Source organism: Silurus meridionalis, chromosome 2 (genome assembly GCF_014805685.1).
Source record: "Silurus meridionalis isolate SWU-2019-XX chromosome 2, ASM1480568v1, whole genome shotgun sequence".
NCBI classification, from domain to species: domain Eukaryota; kingdom Metazoa; phylum Chordata; class Actinopteri; order Siluriformes; family Siluridae; genus Silurus; species Silurus meridionalis.
This window is the reverse complement of record NC_060885.1, coordinates 34,289,408-34,308,471: the sequence shown is the minus strand read 5'-3', so window position 1 is coordinate 34,308,471 and position 19,064 is coordinate 34,289,408. Positions and strand designations below refer to the sequence as shown.

The following is a 19,064-nucleotide window of genomic DNA, read 5'->3' as shown; positions in this document are numbered from 1 at the left end:
TAAGTGTTTGTTTTTTGCAAATTTCCCCGACTACTTGTATATGCATAGGGAAGGTACAATACTGCACATGATTGTTTTTCAGAAATGTCTACGGTGAAAACTGTCGTACACTATATGGCCAAATGTCTGTTGTCTTAGCATCAACCTATTGTTGCTATGTATAGATAACACAGATAGTGTTGAGGATATTTCTACACTATATGTATGATGAAATATTCTAATCGAACACATTTGCAATGCCATTTTTTCTTCAGAAAACCGTAAAGATTTGGATTGAGTTTCATATTGTTGAGACAAATTTGGATCTGATCATCAGCATGATCAAGAAGATATCTAGCATTTCACTGCATGTCCTACCCTGTATGTATGTGTATGTGACAAATAACATTTGATTTTGATTTAATTTGATCTATTTTTATCCAACCAGTCCACAGTCCAGTTTTCAAGTTCTTGCACAAACCATTTTATGTATCTGACATAATATTTAGCTGTTGAAATATAAATATAAAAAGATATATAAATATAAAAATATAAAAGAGAACGTACTGGGTAAGTTTCTCTCTGCCATTTTTAAAATGAGACAAAAGGGGAAATTGCTCAAAGCTATTGCACACACATTGGGCATTACCAATATGACAGTTCGTTTTGTAAAATAAATGCTGGTAAAAGTGTCATGGCTTGGGCTTGCATAACCCCTTTTGGAAAGGCTTACTAACTTATTAATGGTAGAATCTCATAAAAGTAGCAGCAAATTTAATCCAGAAATGTACAGAAAGATTCTGTCTTTAATGTGTCCAAACTATTTGGGATAGTTCTGAGGAGACTGTATAATTAAATACATTTATGTTTATGCTTATCTATAATGAAAAATGAACCAACCCAAAAGTAATACAAATATGTCAGGAGGAAGACTTCACTAATGGTCTGTAATGAGTTTGGGGTTTATGTAGTGAGTTTTTAATGAGCTGCAGGTGGAAATGCTCAGAATTCATATGGCCCTGAACATGAATATGTAAATTGCCTGGAAAACATAGTTCTCATGCTCCAGTATTCCAGCTGAAGTGGGCAAAACTGTAGAGTTAATTCAGGTATATTTTAGTTCAGGTAGAACATAATAAAATATCAGATTATTAATTCAGTTTAAATCATGTAAACAGGTGTGGTTAGCATCATTTACATTTTTGGCATTTGGCAGATGCCCTTATCCAGAGTGACTTACAGTTATTTCATTTATACAACTAAGATCAAGGGTCCAACATCTTTTTTTTCTTCTTCTTCTTCTTTTTATTTTCTTCTTCTTCTTCTTCTTCTTCTTCTTCTTCTTCTTCTTCTTCTTCTTTTTTCGGCTTCTCCCATTAGGGGTTGCCACAGCAGATCATTCGTCTCCAACCCCCACTTGTCCTCTACATCTGCCTCTTTCAACCCAACTACCTGCATGTCTTCCCTCACCACAACCATAAACCTCCTCCTTGGTCTTCCTCTTTTCCTCCTTCCTGGCGGCTCCATCCTCAGCATTCTTCTACCGATATACCCCATGTACCCCCTCTGCTCATGTCCAAACCATCTCAGTCTCGCCTCTCTCGCTTTGTCTCCAAAACACCCTACATGCGCTGTCCCTCTAATAAACTTGTTTCTAAATCAAGGGTCCAACATCTGGGATCTGAAATTCCAACCAATTGATAAGAAATGGGCAGGAACAATAATATATGCATTTACTAGTTTATAAAATATTGTCAAGACCAATATATTACACATATTGTTTATCTGTGTTTAACTAAGATGTACTGCAATAGATTGTTGTATTGTTTAACTGTTTTCAAGATTTCTTTTATTAAATAAACCATGCTAGTTTGTTCAATACTCTCCAAAATCTGCCAATTCCCACCCACCAGCCAGTTTCCCATAACATACAACACAACAACAAGGGAAAACAAAGACTTATAATAATAATAATAATAATAATAATAATAATAATAATAATAATAATAATAATAATAATAATAATATAACAATGTGAACTCAAAGGTAGTGAGTCTACAATAAAAAATGTGATATAAAAAAGCATTATATACCGCTTGTGTATTTTTAGAGCATTTTTAAAATCTCAATCTTCAGAGCCACTTCTGTAGCAAATCTATTTCATGATCAAAAACATGTCTATTAAAACAGTCTGTGGCAATAAATCATGTTTATAAAGACAAAATTACCAAAGTAAATAGTCATAGTGTATAAACAGATTTAGGCATAACGAATTATATTATATTAATAAATATTAAATGCAAAAAATAATCATTTGGATCATTTGGAAATTGGATCATTTGATTGTTGTGTGTTCACAACAATTGTTCACTGGATAACTCATAAATAATGGAAACCCTATTGGTTGCACCCTGTTGTAGGGTTCTCCATAAGGCATGTAACCTTTCTGGGTTGTCACGTGCACACATCACGGTATAATGAATCATACAAACCATGGCATTAAGAGGCTTAATTTCAGCACCGACCCAGAGCAGCACATCAGTCTGGTGGGACTTCTCTGATGACGTAGTAGCCCAGATCTGATGTGATTGTGTTCCTCATCTCATGAACAACATTTCAGACATATAAAACGAGGCGAGGTGGGTGAGGCCGTTCAGAGAGACACACACCAATCGTGGAGAAAAGACGCCAGGAGTCCTTTACAGCAAACTTCTTTGAGATAGCAAGTCACCTGGTTCAGCACCACGGTCAGCGCTCCACACAGGGGTCAGCCGCTCATCCAGACCAACCTGAGCACATGTAAGGAGGACTTTTCTTTCTTCTTTTTCTCTCTTTCTCTCTCTCTCTCTTTACTTTTATCTTATCATTCTCCTAGTGATCAGCTGTTTCTTATTTATAGCTTTAGAGACATGTTTAATGGTTGATGATCAGAAAAAAAGCAGACGAGTTACCTTGTGAAAATGAACCTTAATTATTTTAATGGCATCCATTGTATTGTTTTTACTACTGTTTTGTGTTCCTTATAACTAAATGATAACCTCCATACATAATGTTACTAGATACTTGAGTTTCGTTCTGCATGGGCAGAGCTACGGATTTATCCAGTTGCTGAACGGAAAGAATAAATGAGCTGTGCGTTTGCAGGTTTAAGGCGATGTTACATAGGAGCGCCACTCAGCTGCTGCTCCTCGTAGCTCTCTGCGGCGTCTTCTACACGCGGACTCTCAGCCTGCCGCTCGCCACTACACGGTAACAAAACATCTTTCAAAAAATAAGAGTCCGACTGATTTGTTTATTCTGAATAATTGAAATATGGGTATCCCTTTTATAAACTTTATCGCATGACAGCACGGAGGTCTGCGCGGTCGTCCGTCGCACAGTTTACTGATGCGTAATGCGTAATTAGTAATCAATAACTAATAATTGTCAACTTGTGGTGAAGACATGATGCTCTTGAAATTACGATAAACTTGACGATGAAGATAAACTTGATGAAATGACGATAAACTCTCTAGTATGTTACACTTTTCGTGTCTGGAGTATCTTCAATATGCATAATCTCCTCTATCATGAAGATTGTCTCTCCCACAAAAAATGCGATCCGAATTTGTATTTATTGTTTCTAAACTGATATTAAGAGATGCTGAACTGCGTTCATGTATACTGCCAAAAAGCACAGGTTATAGAATAATAATAAAACATTCTGATGTATTATTACAGTGCATATTATTTTAGGGGGTGACAAAGTCTGAACACAGATTTTGTGAACATTTTTTCTCTGTATGTGCAGAGCCACTCGACACGCTGACGGTCTGTTCACCAGCGGCTACAGCAAACTGCTGGGCCAACTATCAGCCAGACGCTACCTGGAGTCTCTGATTGGCAAACGTGTCAGGTAGAATCACTACAACCAACCTCAGACCAGCTTTCCAATTTCTGAGTAATCAGGCTGCTCAGTGGTCCAGTCCTCTGGAGGCGGTTTTTAACTGATTTTGGACATCAAACAAATTTCTTTATAAGAATTATTCAGTTATATAATTATGAATATTGTTCGTTCTCTGTTGGGTCTCAAGAAAAGGGTATTTATGGGACTGGGTAGAATTGGTGTATTGGAAAATCAATTTTAATACTAATAAATTCAATACTAATAAAACATTGAAGAGGCAAAATGAACAACATTATTCTGGTTAACAGGCATATAATCCAATTCAGTGGTTTGGAAATTTCTTTACAGCCATTACAACATACCATTAGCAAAATGTATGATATTTGTTACTATGTTTTTATTGTTATATAATGGGTTAAAATAAAATAGGACGGTTTTAGTACAAATCCTCAGTGTCACAAACAAGCAAAGATCAAGATCATGGAGAAAAAAATCTCTTCTGCAATGATAAATAGCTATATTATTATAGAGCTTATTTTAGTCATTTTTTGCTATTGTGGTATATTGTGGTATAGTGAGGGGGTAGAGACTGAAATAAAGTTTGAAAAGTCTAGTTAATTGGTATAAAAAAAATATTGAAAATGTAAAGAGAGAGTCTGCCACCTGAATAGAAAAGGGGTTCAGAGTGATAAATAGAGAGAGTGAGATGTTTTTACTTTCAAAAATATTGAATATTGATTACTGCAACCTGGTGTCTCACAATGTTTCAGTGATGATCTGGTGGAAGGACCGATGCCAGTGAAGCGTCACTCTGATGCCATATTCACTGATAATTACAGCCGCTTCCGCAAGCAAATGGCTGTGAAAAAGTACCTGAACTCTGTCTTAACAGGAAAGCGCAGGTAGGTCAATCAGTGTTCAAGCTCTGTTTACTACCAAATAGCATGCAGTGTATAATTTTATCACCATTTCTAACATAGCTATGTTCATATATCGTGTCTTCACCATTCACCATTTTCTTTTTAGCCTAGAAGATCCTGCCAGTGAGCAGGAGGAGTCCACTGGAGGAGAAACCTCCTACAAGGAGAGCTATGATGATCTAACTGTCGACGAGCTTCTAAATAATATACCAATGGTAAGTCACTGATCAAACTATATAATGAATGCTATTTTATAAGCTTTTTCATTTTTAAATAAAATATTTGTTTTTACTAATGAGTTCTCTTTCTCCTAATGATGTTTTGCGGTAGCACACATAAAATAAAAGATGTGTATTTCATCCCACCTGTTTCCTTTCCTCCAGTTTAACTGTTGTTTATGAATGTATTTTCTATGAAATATTCTAAAATATGATCCTTTTATTTATTACATTTTTTGTACTACGCATGATTGTGCTTCTGGTAAATAAGAACACGAAAGCTTTCAGATATTCTCTAAAGAATGATGTGTTTGTGTCTGTGTGTGTCTGTGTTTGTGTGCGTGTGTGTGTGTGTGTGTGTGTGTGTGTGTGTGTGTGTGTGTGTGTGTGTGACATTATTTACGCTCTAATTCTCTCTGTCTTTATCAGTGTCTATTTCCTTGCAGTTGTTTTTATTGTAATAGGGGATTTGTGTAATCATCACGTACAAGATGATGATGTATGACTGATCCTTCTTTCATTTTTCTCTTCCCTCTTTATTTCAGCCACTCTGAAGGCCCCTCGATAACACATGATTATCAGTGACTGTAACAGACATTCCATATACAGAACATAGTAAAGGACAGCAGCATTTTCATTAAAAAAAAATCATCAAATGTGTTTATCGATAAAGTAAAGGTTTACACTGTATATAAAAATTACACTTTAGAAGACGTTAAGCTAAAGAGGTGTGTGTGTGTGTGTGTGTGTGTGTGTGTGTGTGTGTGTGTGTGTGTGAGTGTGTGTAGTAGGTTTTGGCTCAAAAACAGACAAAGCCCTTCTACATTCCTGTATCAAGTAAATTCATTAATAAATGCATTAAAAGAAGTCATGCCTGATAAAATCGGAGAACAAGATCTTAGACCCCAAGACCACAAGCTAAGAACGAACTAGATCATAATTGTATAAGTCTGGAGTAATTATGTGACCTGGTCTGATCTCCATGAATTTTGTAAATCAGAATAATTTTATAAGACTCTGTTTCTGTTGCTTCTCTGACAGTTGTCAAGTAAAGGGTATTTAAGAGGCCGGGTGGGATCGGGGTATTGGAGAATCTTTATTTTTGCCATTCAATGATAATAAAACTTTGAAGAGCCATTCAAATATCATATGAGTGTATTTTCAGTCATGTATTTTTTGACCCACAAACAAACAAATAAACAAACAAAAAAATCCAACTACCTACAGCATCAATTATATTACCATGTCAGTAAATCACATCTATCATCAAACGACGATTTTAGTCAGTTGTTATTTCACAGGAATAAAATCCGTCTAAAAACCACACACACACACACACACACACACACACACACACACACACACACACACACACACACACACAAAGTATTTTTTGTTATGTTGTGCTTTGTCTTGGCTCCACTTATACCTTTAATGGAAGAGTAACTGCAAATCTATCCAGACTAATCCCATTTATCCAATGCTAAAACATTATTGGGTTCCACCTTACACACAGCACCATAGACCATGAGGTTCACTGTGTATGCTAGTGAAAATGATTCATCAGATTTCAGTGCCACTGGGTTCCTATGGGACTTGTTTAAAACCAGTGTGTTAGCATCATCATCAACACAACAACTGAGAGAACATTCGCTGAAAGAAGACTATTCATCCCTACAATACAGAGAATTAAAAACGCTTAAATATATAAGTAGATTGAAGCAGTTCAGGGAGCTTGTGGTTGCCACACACATAATATTACAAGATGTAACTGACTGGGAAAATGAGCTGAATTCAGTTTTTATATGTCTGATGCTCATTCTATTATCTTATATATATATATATATATATATATATATATATATATATATATATATATATATATATATATATATATGTATATATATGTGTGTGTGTGTGTGTGTGTGTGTGTGTGTGTGTGTGTGTGTGTATATATATTACTGTATGTATATGTGTGTGTGTGTGTGTGTGTGTGTGTGTGTGTGTGTGTGTGTGTGTGTGTGTGTGTGTGTGTGCGTGCTAATATGGCATGACCGGTGAGTCAGTATGTTTGCTGGTGTCATGTGTAGCTTGGAAAACTGAATCATAAATGTCAGAGGCTACAGAATGCCAGAGCACAAATTCACATAAAGTGCTAAAAACAAACCAAGTTTCCAAAAGTAGAAATCATGTCTGAATATCTGTTTGTGTTACTTAAAACTCACTTTATTGTTGACTGGTAAAGTGGCTTTAATACCCTCTGCTGATTGATGTATTGTAGATTTATCAGAGATAGAGTAGAAGAAGCTACAGGAACAGATCTGGTAAAAATCTATGTTCAGGAACTGAGGCAAGATCAGAGAGACAGATACAAGAACATCCCAGTTTCATAATGAGTCAAATGTAATATTTTAATATTTTAAAACCAGTAGATTACACATCATAACTCTAGAAGATCACATCTTGGGCTGCTGCTTTAGGAGCGGGAAGAGAAATTATCCTTCAGTGAAAGTAAGCATCAAAAACATTTAAAAAAAATGCATCTCTTAAAAAAACTGAGCAGTTTAGGTTTAAAGGCCCAGGAGTGGCTACTTGGTGGTGGTGGGATCTGAACTCACAACCTTCCGATAAAAAAAATCATCACCTTAATCATTTAGACACCTAAAAATGTTCAATTTTCTAAAATAAAAAGAGCCTCATTTAAAGAAAAACTTTAAATAAAATGTTATTGAGAATTGACTTTAAATAACAGCAACACAAATCAGCTTTAAATAAACACTCAAAAGAGTCTAATTAAAAAAGAGAAATTAAAGAGTCAACATTAAGAAAATAAGTAACATTTTTATAAGAGTTGACTTTAAATAAAAAGTAACATTTATGTTTATATGAAAAGTAATATGTTTAATGTTTATTTTTATACAAAACTGTTACATGATCCTTTCGATTTTACATCAAATGCACAGCTATAAACACCATTAACTCTCCGTATGTTTGTTTTACATCAAATCTACAAATTGTAACATTTATTTGAAGTTAAAATGAAGTTTTAACTTAACATGTACATTTAAGAAATTTGGCAATAATGACATACAAATCGACTATTAGTCATTATTTAAAAAACCTGCTGAGAAGGTGAGTACAGCGTGAAAAATGCAACACAATGTGTTGTTTTTAAACAGAAAAACTAACAAAAAAAGGTGAACACAGTGCAGTGCTGTGTGTGTGATGGGTGCTTTAAGGTTAGGGTTAGGGTTAGGGTTAGGGTTAGTGTTAAGGTTAGGGTTAGGGTTAGGGTTAGGGTTAGGGATAGGGTTAGGGTTAGGGTTAGGGTTAGGGATAGGAATAGGGTTAGGGATAGGGTTAGGGTTAAGGTTAGGGTTAGGGTTAGTGTTAAGGTTAGGGTTAGGGATAGGGTTAGGGTTAGGATAGGGTTAGGGTTAAGGTTAAGGTTAAGGTTAAGGTTAGGGTTAGGGTTAGGTTAGGGTTAGGGTTAGGGTTAGGGATAGGGTTAGGGATAGGGTTAGGGTTAGGGTTAGGGTTAAGGTTAAGGGTTAGGGTTAGGGTTAGGGTTAGGGTTAAGGTTAAGGTTAGGGTTAGGGTTAGGGTTAGGGATAGGGTTAGGGTTAGGGATAGGGTTAGGGTTAAGGTTAGGGTTAGGGTTAGGGTTCTGCTCTATCTTTGGCTTTGTAGGCCAAAACAGTGTTCATATGTGTTTTGTGCAGCAGATACTGAAAATATATGAGTTGATGTAGGAGTAACTAGAGAGATTGAAAATACATTCTGGATCATTCTCATGGGTTAGATGGCACTCAGAGTCAGAAACGTTGCAGTGGATCAGTGCTATAAGATTTAATTTTAACTGATAAACTGACATTCCTGACGAGAGATTCTGCCAGACACACTGATATAAGTGCCAAAACCTGTCTGTCTGAAGGAAAAATGGATATAAGGAGTTAAGTGTCATCAGCTATAGGTGTCATCTGCTATAGTCATCATATTAAAAGAAGAGAACCCAGCCATGAGCCTTGGTGGACACTAGATAGAGATATTGCTTAGGGACTAATGTATATGATAGAGCTCCACCTTATATGACCTTCCTCAAAGATATGAAGCACACCAAGATCTTTACCAATACTGAGGAATTTTGACTGTTGAGATCAAAAGACTCTAAAATCATGAACGTTATCAATAATGGCTAGAATATGTTGGATTCTGAAATGTCACTAAATCTAAATTATCCGAAGTTCTGAAGCCATTAGCTACACTACACTATTTTTTCAAGTATGACAGCATGTCAGATGGACCCAAGTTCAAGCCGGTGTGTAAAATAGCGAGGTGTACTTCAGATGTTGTGTGATTTTGCCCAGCTGTATAGACACAGGCAGCTCATTAATGCTCATTACTGCCAGGCTAAATGGACCAGGGGAATGCTGCCCATAAAAATAGACAGGACTCTTTCCAATACACTGACCAGACCCTCTGCTCTGGTAATTGCTGTACCACTTAAAACTATTCTCCCATAGAAATGGACAGCCAGAAATCACTGTTTTGTGGGTGGAAAGACAGGCTTTTAGGAACTTTTATATCATTTAGGTTTCTGTGTTATCATCAAATCCATTTCCTAAACCTGTATTTTCTGGTTTTTGGTCAAATATTTCCCCGTATAGAATGCCATGTTTGCAAAATTGTTTGTAAAACTGTAAACTATTCATGACATTTTAACCAGGTATACTGATCTTACACCATTTGTCCTTCTGGAAAACAAATTTTTTATCTGATTGTTCAGTTGGATTCAAGCTGATGTGGAGTTGCATAGACTATTCGTGTAATTGCTCAGTATATTCTAGTCACAGCTACACGAAAGAAAAGCAGTAACGTTTTTTTTTTGTTCAGTTAATTTAAGATGATTATGCTGAAATCGTTTTTTTTTTATAGTATATAGTATTTATTTATTTATTTATTTATTCTTTTGGCTACTAACACTCATCATTTTTGCATGAATTGGAAAGATGACATGATCCCAATCCCAAGATAAATTATTCTGGCTCAAATAAAACGCTTAGAGAGGCCTCAAACATGGTGTTGAATCTTCCCAGACACTAAACCAATTATTAACCAAACTAAATCAATCATTAACCATGGGTTTTATGAACTGGAAGCCCTTTTATATGGCTGAATGTTTGTAGACACCTGACTGTCATACCTATATGTGGGTTCTCTCTAAACTGCTGCCCCAAATTTGGAAGCACACAATTAAGCAGAGTGCTGTTTTATGCTGTAGCATTAAAATTTCCTTTCATAGGAACTAAGAGGCCCGAATCACTCCTGCATGCTCCTGGGCACAAAAATTCAAGAGAAACCTATTGCCAAATGAAGCTTGTGGTCTTTACATATACATTCTAAGACTGGATTTAGGTGCCTGGGTTTGTTAGTTTTTTACCTCTCAGAAATGGATTTTGAGAGAGATTGTTCAACCATAAATAGAAGAATCTGCTGTTTTTGAAAATATATAACCTGATGAATCCCTAGTGGTCCCTCATTACTTGTTTAAAACCGATGTGCAATCATGCAGAGATGAAAAATCCAGGCAAATTTTCCAAGAAAATATCATTCAATTACTCAGGACTGTCTCCGGTTTTAAAAGGTTAATTACATAAAATATCTATTCATGGCAAAATTAGATTTCCTTGTCCAAACAGCATGACTTGTGAGAAGGTGGGAAAACGCTGTTTGCCGTACGATTTTGTACATGTGAACATATCCGTTTGTGTGTGTGTTAGTGTAGTATGCTGTAAAGGCATGTTCAGTTGTATAGTTTTATCGGATCTAATTAATTTTAATAAAGAAAATGGAATAGAATAATAACAGGGAGCCCCTGAGCTCTTTTCCATGTAAAAGGTCAGAACTTAAATTAATGCTATTTCAAGGAAATCAAATAATGAAATATCTCTTGGCCTCAAATGTTTTGACTGACAATCTAATTTTTTAGAACCATTTTTTTATTCAAGACCTAATGCAGTTATTATGCATAGCATCTACTTAAGCGGATGAAAATGGAACACAAACGCAGAGGCACAGTAACGCATATAAGAGCCACATTTAGCCTCTGAATCATAGCATGGCCATGAGGGCTATAGATTGTCACCGCAAATCGGATAGCAAGGTGCAGAAATGGCATCCAAACTGCCAGCTATGCCCTGACATTTCAGATGGATCTCAAAGTGCCTGAGGAGACAAGAGTGGCAGGAGCAGTCAGCTGTGATGCATCTCCAAGTGATGTTGGTAATGCCCAAGCTTGACAGTCCGCTGCTATTTTAATGTGCTCCCATTAATATTTTATTTATTTATTTATTTTGCTGTTACCACTTTAAGGAATCCCAGGCTGTCCCCCATGTGATCCAGAATCTTATATATATCTTCTAAATGTTCAAATGAGATCAAGTCAACATCACTAGTAAACAGAACAAAAATATGTATCAGAACACCAATGCATCTTGGGTTTGCTGTACACTAAATTCATTCAGGTTTGGGATCAAAAGATGAATGAAACTCTAGATCTTAGATATTAAATTATAAGCTTTCATTTCCAGATATTTACATCCAGAGTGTTAAGAATGTCCAGGTGGGCAAAAGAAAAAGGATCAATTAAGGGACACTGGACAAAAGTTTGTGAACATCCCATTCCACGTTTAGTCCCTATTTAAATAAATTAGATTAATCTAATCTAATTTAATCTATTTGCTGTTGTAAGAACAGAACATGTTCCCACTTCTTGGAAGACGTTCCACTAGATTTTGGAGTGTGCTTGTGCCCCAGGTTTTGAAGAATCTCCCCATCCCCAAAAAAACAAACTCGTTATGCTATTTAAAAGTCTTCAGTGTATACAGTGGAGACCATTTAATACACCTAAACTAAAATAATTCAGCGCTTCACTAAGCAAAAACTGTTAATTGTGAAATGATTGATGATGAAAAATCATGAGCCTACAATCCTTGTTTTACAACGAACAATACGTTTCTCTATTCAGTCCTCCTCTTTATCTATTCTTTAATGTATCAGATTTCCTAAATTGACTGTCTCTTTTAAAACATTTAGAAGCTTCTGATTGGCCAATTCTTATAATTAGGAGTTAAACAGGAGCACCTGAGACCTTCTTGATACTACAAGAAAAAATACAGACTAAATTAAAGTCAAAAGATTAATTCTTTTGGCCATAATGAACAGTATTTTATATGAAACAAAGAAAAGGTGAGGCTTTCCTTCCAAAAAAGCACCATCCCAAATGTGAAGCATCATGTACCGCAGACATTGTAAATTGGGACTGGTGTATTATAAATATATGAGGGAGGATAAAATAAAAAATACTAAAGCACCAGCTCAAGATATTAACCAGAAAGTTCATCCTTCATGATCATTAATTAATGATCTCCTCAAAGCTAATACTACATATCTAGTTAATGCAGATACACTTTGCTATAAATTACATGATATAACTGAAAGATATCAGGGAAGTTAAAAACAAAACAAAAAAAAGACTGCCACTATTTGTGATCTACTTTTATAATATTTTAAAATACATAACAAATGCTTTCTGTGATTCTGAAAGAACATTTAGTTGACCATCATATACAGTACAGTTGCATGCTTATACCTTCATAATTAATAATTAAATATTTGGTCTGTTTTATGAAGCAGTAGAACAGCTAATAAATGGGGAAATGGATCTTCTAGTACAGATTAGTTACATCCACTGTATTTATGGTACAAAAGTTAAAATGAGATATTGGTAGTTCTGGATGTTATAATGATTCTCTTTATAAATTTGTGTTTAAACATAGTATTTACTCATAACCAGCTCCATTATATAGACTGGTTTGTCCACCAGAAGAAAATCAATACACACGGTCTAAAAAAAAATAGAGATTCTTTATTCAGCCATGTAAATATTTACAATTGGACAAGGCACAAAAAAATAAAGTTCATTAATACATTTACAAATAAAAGCATATAAAATTTTGTATTGCATCAGTGGAGAAGGCTGTCTGGTCATCTCCTTCCTTTTTTTCTTTTGGCATTCAGTACTTTACAAACATATGCTAAAGGCACAGAAAATGTGACATACATCACTTCAGATTAGACACTGAGGAACAGATATAAAAAGTCCACATTATAAAAGTATCATAAAAAGTTTTTTTTTTTTAAAGTAATAAAGACTGTGCAAATTGTGTTTCCTGGGTTAGGAGTTAACTCATAGGCGCCGGATGCTGCGTTTGCTGCGAGCAGAACCTGCTAAAGGTGAGGTCTGGCAGTGTGATGAAGAGGACTTTAGTATGCCCCTCTGGCAGGGGGTGGACCCATGGTACGCCGACTGGCACAGTGAGCAGAAGTCGAAAGCACAGCTCGCTCTCATACACACCGCCCTTTTCATGACCGAGTCGAACCGTGCAGGAGAACCGCAGACACGACAGCTCCTCAGCGCCTCGTGAACCTTCAGAGATTTTGCAGCCTTGGAGGAAACAGAAGGGCGTGTTAACTCTCCAGCAATTCATTAATAATTGTATAACCTCTGTAACACCCATTTCTCCAATTCAGTCTCACTTCAAGGTGCAAACTGGTGTATAAAATTTCTATTCCCAAGTTTAAAGAAATCCTGCTTACTTCGTGAAACTCTGCGAAGCGGCTTGGCTTGGCAGAATTCTGTGTGGCATCCGTTTGGCTGTGCGTCGTCTTTGTGGGTTTGGATCTTGGTGTCGAAGAAGCTACTTTCTGCAGGCAAGAAAACACCACCCTGCTAAGCCCAAAGTCTCTGGATAAAGACTCTGTCGACTTTCCAGTGTCCTGCAACAGGAAATGAAAGTTTTACTGAGACATGAAAACATCAATATATAAATGATGATAATGTCTGTCAGATGTCTGTCTGCTCCGTCAGACACGAATACTCAAGTCCTTACCCGTAGCATTTGCTCGGCTTTTCTACATCTCTGAACGGCCCGGTTGTCTTGGCGAATGATTATCTGCCACGTCTTGCTCACTTTTTTACAGCTGTAGAAATAATTTCGATCAGTAAAGCTTTTTAAAAAAAAAAAAAAAAAAACCAGATCAGTAATGTGGTTTAGGTAAAAACCAGACCAAGTCCTTACCTTATCAAGTCACAATCCCCAAGAAGACCCAAGATCCTGGTCAGGATGTGCTTCATGTCCTTCTTTAACAAGCCACAAAGGATATCAACATATTCGAGCCCATCTTTGTACCAATAATGTTCTGGAGGTTGTAACACTCAGCAATCTTATTAATGATGGTCCAATCATAGCTTTGGGTTTTCCTGTAGTCTTTCTTCAGCTGTCTGCATACCTCCTCCTGGAACTTCAGGACAGGAAGGCAGTTCGGGGTTGAGGAGGAATAGAGTGGAGATGGTCCACGCTCTTTTTCCTCTGCGCAGATCTGCAGCGTCTCTGTACAAGGCAGGTCGTTGTCACTGGGCTCGAGCTGGCTGTTGTGGAGAGACAAGTATCCGCTGTCCTCTGCTAGACTCGAGCTGCTCAAAGGAACATCATCACTGGGCAGCAGATCCACACCACATGACTTGTTCTCCTCACAGTTCTCCTTGTTATGAGGTCCTGTAGGGTCACTGTTTAGGGACTGAGGGATGGAGGGAGAAATGGAGGAGGCCACACAGAAAGATGGCGCGCTCTGTTTCCGTTCCTTTAACTCTGAGCTCGTTTCCGTTTTCTGGGCGGAAGTTCTGCTGCGGGTCAGGCACTTCATATCTGGGCCTATACACTGCTCCACAAAACTGAGGAATAATAAGAGTCGTTTTATTAATATTCAATATTTTATCAACATTTATTAGATTATTAAACACAATATCCTGTCAAACTAATATTACACATCCTAACAAACTCATTCACCGGGTAGGACTTTACAAACCCACTGAGGGGAAAATCTGACTTATTTAATAACCAAAATTATTCGACCTTTATATCCCGCTATTAAAAAGGGAAAATAAAAAAGTTAAACCCTGCTGCATTATTTATTATATACAACAATGCAGGTGTGTAGCAAGACATTAATAAAGACATCATCCACAAACCTCAGCCCTGTCACAGTCAGAAACACACACATTAACCTAATAAAGTCCCTGTTCCTACACTAATCCGTATTTCACTAGATTTAATCCTTTATTTCTCCATTTTGCACATGGAAGCAGGAGATGTTTCAGTTCGCGCGCTCAGTAAAGCTAACAGGTTAGCCACATTCCGAGTTAGCTGCCCTGCTGGACGGTGTAAAGGCTAAACTTTAACGCCTTAGCATCACCTTTATCAGGAAACCGCGGGAGAACAGCTGCTCATTAAAACCCAATAATGATGTTCGATTTAATTCTACAGAAATACACATCTGTCCTTCTGCTACAAACACTGTACTGAGAGTATCTGCTGGAATAATCACTCAGGTCTCGCGGCCATGCACTGATAAATATAAAATATTAAACCTTACCTGTAAAATAAAACTTCTGCTTTTTTTTCTACAGAATTAATCATTTAAAATGAGTGTATAAATGAGTGTCCACTGCTTCAGCAGAGAAGATTTTCGCGTTCGAGCCCGGACTCCGTTCACTGTACTGAGGACTAAAAAGCGCCAGTTACTGCAGTGTTTGAATTTCGCGTCAAAAACCGCGCTAACGAATCAGAGCTCGGCGCAATACCTTTAAGCCGCCGACAGCCAATAGGAGCCTTCCGTGAGTCGCGCACGCTCCATACACCCCTACCTATATTTAGGACAAGTCCCGCCTGCTACGTTTCTATTGGCTACAAACTCATTCTCGTTTAGCAGCTCAACCAATCAGCTTGCTCAATCTTACATTTTTGGGACGAATCCAGCTCCTTACTCCTAGCACATGAGGTGGTATCTGTCCGAATACGGGTAGTAAAAAAAAAATTAACGCCTTATTGGGGGAAATGGCGCGTATATATGACGTGGATGACCGAAAAGGAGTCTTTTATAAAATGATTTAGAAATAAATGACTTTTCTAATATATTTTTCTTTTATTTTCCATACACACACACACACACACACACACAAATATATATATTTGAGATGTTTGTCACATTCATCCTTCATGATCATTCATTCATGATCTCCTCAAGGCTGATACTACATATCTAGTTAATGCAGATACACTTTGCTATAAATTACATGATATAACTGAAAGATATCAGGGAAGTTAAAAAACAAAACAAAAAAAAAGAATGCCACTATTTGTGATCTACTTTTATAATATTTTAAAATACATAACAAATGCTTTCTGTGATTCTGAAAGAATATTTAGTTGACCATCATATACAGTACAGTTGCATGCTTATACCTTCATAATTAATAATTATTAATATTTGGTCTGTTTTATGAAGCAGTAGAACAGCTAATAAATGGGGGGAAAAAAAATTGATCTAGTACAGATTAGTTACATCCACTGTATTTATGGTACAAAAGTTAAAATGAGATATTGGTAGTTCTGGATGTTATAATGATTCTTCATAAATTTGTGTTTAAACATAGTATTTACTCATAACCAGCTCCATTATATAGACTGGTTTGTCCACCAGAAGAAAATCAATACACACGGTCTAAAAAAAATAGAGATTCTTTATTCAGCCATGTAAATATTTACAATTGGACAAGGCACAAAAAAATAAAGTTCATTAATACATTTACAAATAAAAGCATATAAAATTTTGTATTGCATCAGTGGAGAAGGCTGTCTGGTCATCTCCTTCCTTTTTTTCTTTTGGCATTCAGTACTTTACAAACATATGCTAAAGGCACAGAAAATGTGACATACATCACTTCAGATTAGACACTGAGGAACAGATAAAAAAAGTCCACATTATAAAAGTATCATAAAAAGTTTTTTTTTTTTTAAAGTAATAAAGACTGTGCAAATTGTGTTTCCTGAGTTAGGAGTTAACTCATAGGCGCCGGATGCTGCGTTTGCTGCGAGCAGAACCTGCTAAAGGTGAGGTCTGGCAGTGTGATGAAGAGGACTTTAGTATGCCCCTCTGGCAGGGGGTGGACCCATGGTACCGACTGGCACAGTGAGCAGAAGTCGAAAGCACAGCTCGCTCTCATACACACCGCCCTTTTCATGACCGAGTCGAACCGTGCAGGAGAACCGCAGACACGACAGCTCCTCAGCGCCTCGTGAACCTTCAGAGATTTTGCAGCCTTGGAGGAAACAGAAGGGCGTGTTAACTCTCCAGCAATTCATTAATAATTGTATAACCTCTGTAACACCCATTTCTCCAATTCAGTCTCACTTCAAGGTGCAAACTGGTGTATAAAATTTCTATTCCCAAGTTTAAAGAAATCCTGCTTACTTCGTGAAACTCTGCGAAGCGGCTTGGCTTGGCAGAATTCTGTGTGGCATCCGTTTGGCTGTGCGTCGTCTTTGTGGGTTTGGATCTTGGTGTCGAAGAAGCTACTTTCTGCAGGCAAGAAAACACCACCCTGCTAAGCCCAAAGTCTCTGGATAAAGACTCTGTCGACTTTCCAGTGTCCTGCAACAGGAAATGAAAGTTTTACTGAGACATGAAAACATCAATATATAAATGATGATAATGTCTGCCGTATGTCTGTCTGCTCCGTCAGACACGAATACTCAAGTCCTTACCCGTAGCATTTGCTCGGCTTTTCTACATCTCTGAACGGCCCGGTTGTCTTGGCGAATGATTATCTGCCACGTCTTGCTCACTTTTTTACAGCTGTAGAAATAATTTCGATCAGTAAAGCTTTTTAAAAAAAAAAAAAAAAAAAAAAAAAAACCCAGATCAGTAATGTGGTTTAGGTAAAAACCAGACCAAGTCCTTACCTTATCAAGTCACAATCCCCAAGAAGACCCAAGATCCTGGTCAGGATGTGCTTCATGTCCTTCTTTAACAAGCCACAAAGGATATCAACATACTCCGAGCCCATCTTTGTACCAATAATGTTCTGGAGGTTGTAACACTCAGCAATCTTATTAATGATGGTCCAATCATAGCTTTGGGTTTTCCTGTAGTCTTTCTTCAGCTGTCTGCATACCTCCTCCTGGAACTTCAGGACAGGAAGGCAGTTCGGGGTTGAGGAGGAATAGAGTGGAGATGGTCCACGCTCTTTTTCCTCTGCGCAGATCTGCAGCGTCTCTGTACAAGGCAGGTCGTTGTCACTGGGCTCGAGCTGGCTGTTGTGGAGAGACAAGTATCCGCTGTCCTCTGCTAGACTCGAGCTGCTCAGAGGAACATCATCACTGGGCAGCAGGTCAACACCACATGACTTGTTCTCCTCACAGTTCTCCTTGTTATGAGGTCCTGTAGGGTCACTGTTTAGGGACTGAGGGATGGAGGGAGAAATGGAGGAGGTCACACAGAAAGATGGCGCGCTCTGTTTCCGTTCCTTTAACTCTGAGCTCGTTTCCGTTTTCTGGGCGGAAGTTCTGCTGCGGGTCAGGCACTTCATATCTGGGCCTATACACTGCTCCACAAAACTGAGGAATAATAAGAGTCGTTTTATTAATATTCAATATTTTATCAACATTTATTAGATTATTAAACACAATATCCTGTCAAACTAATATTACACATCCTAACAAACTCATTCACCGGGTAGGACTTTACAAACCCACTGAGGGGAAAATCTGACTTATTTAATAACCAAAATTATTCGACCTTTATATCCCGCTATTAAAAAGGGAAAATAAAAAAGTTAAACCCTGCTGCATTATTTATTATATACAACAATGCAGGTGTGTAGCAAGACATTAATAAAGACATCATCCACAAACCTCAGCCCTGTCACAGTCAGAAACACACACATTAACCTAATAAAGTCCCTGTTCCTACACTAATCCGTATTTCACTAGATTTAATCCTTTATTTCTCCATTTTGCACATGGAAGCAGGAGATGTTTCAGTTCGCGCTCAGTAAAGCTAACAGGTTAGCCACATTCCGAGTTAGCTGCCCTGCTGGACGGTGTAAAGGCTAAACTTTAACGCCTTAGTATCACCTTTATCAGGAAACCGCGGAGAACA

The 19,064-nt window shown here is 37.2% G+C and overlaps 3 protein-coding genes across 3 annotated transcripts; 1 reads left to right on the top strand and 2 right to left on the bottom strand.

Moving 5' to 3' along the window:
* Window positions 1-2,521: 2,521 nt before the first annotated feature.
* Window positions 2,522-6,183, top strand: LOC124402974 (vasoactive intestinal peptide). The gene is made up of 6 exons (XM_046876467.1): window positions 2,522-2,778; window positions 3,124-3,228; window positions 3,770-3,874; window positions 4,636-4,767; window positions 4,892-5,000; window positions 5,549-6,183. Coding segments are annotated over exons 1-6 (462 nt in total). The 5' UTR covers window positions 2,522-2,776; the 3' UTR covers window positions 5,558-6,183.
* A 6,727-nt stretch (window positions 6,184-12,910) lies between these two features.
* On the bottom strand, window positions 12,911-15,701 carry LOC124402002 (F-box only protein 5-like). Its single transcript, XM_046874584.1, is given in 6 exon segments — window positions 12,911-13,509; window positions 13,662-13,841; window positions 13,955-14,045; window positions 14,144-14,240; window positions 14,243-14,796; window positions 15,498-15,701. Coding segments are annotated over 6 exon segments (1,224 nt in total). The 5' UTR covers window positions 15,542-15,701; the 3' UTR covers window positions 12,911-13,251.
* A 925-nt stretch (window positions 15,702-16,626) lies between these two features.
* On the bottom strand, window positions 16,627-18,864 carry LOC124402093 (F-box only protein 5-like). The gene is given in 6 exon segments (XM_046874762.1): window positions 16,627-17,082; window positions 17,084-17,223; window positions 17,376-17,555; window positions 17,669-17,759; window positions 17,867-18,520; window positions 18,818-18,864. Coding segments are annotated over 6 exon segments (1,212 nt in total). The 5' UTR covers window positions 18,850-18,864; the 3' UTR covers window positions 16,627-16,967.
* Window positions 18,865-19,064: the final 200 nt, after the last annotated feature.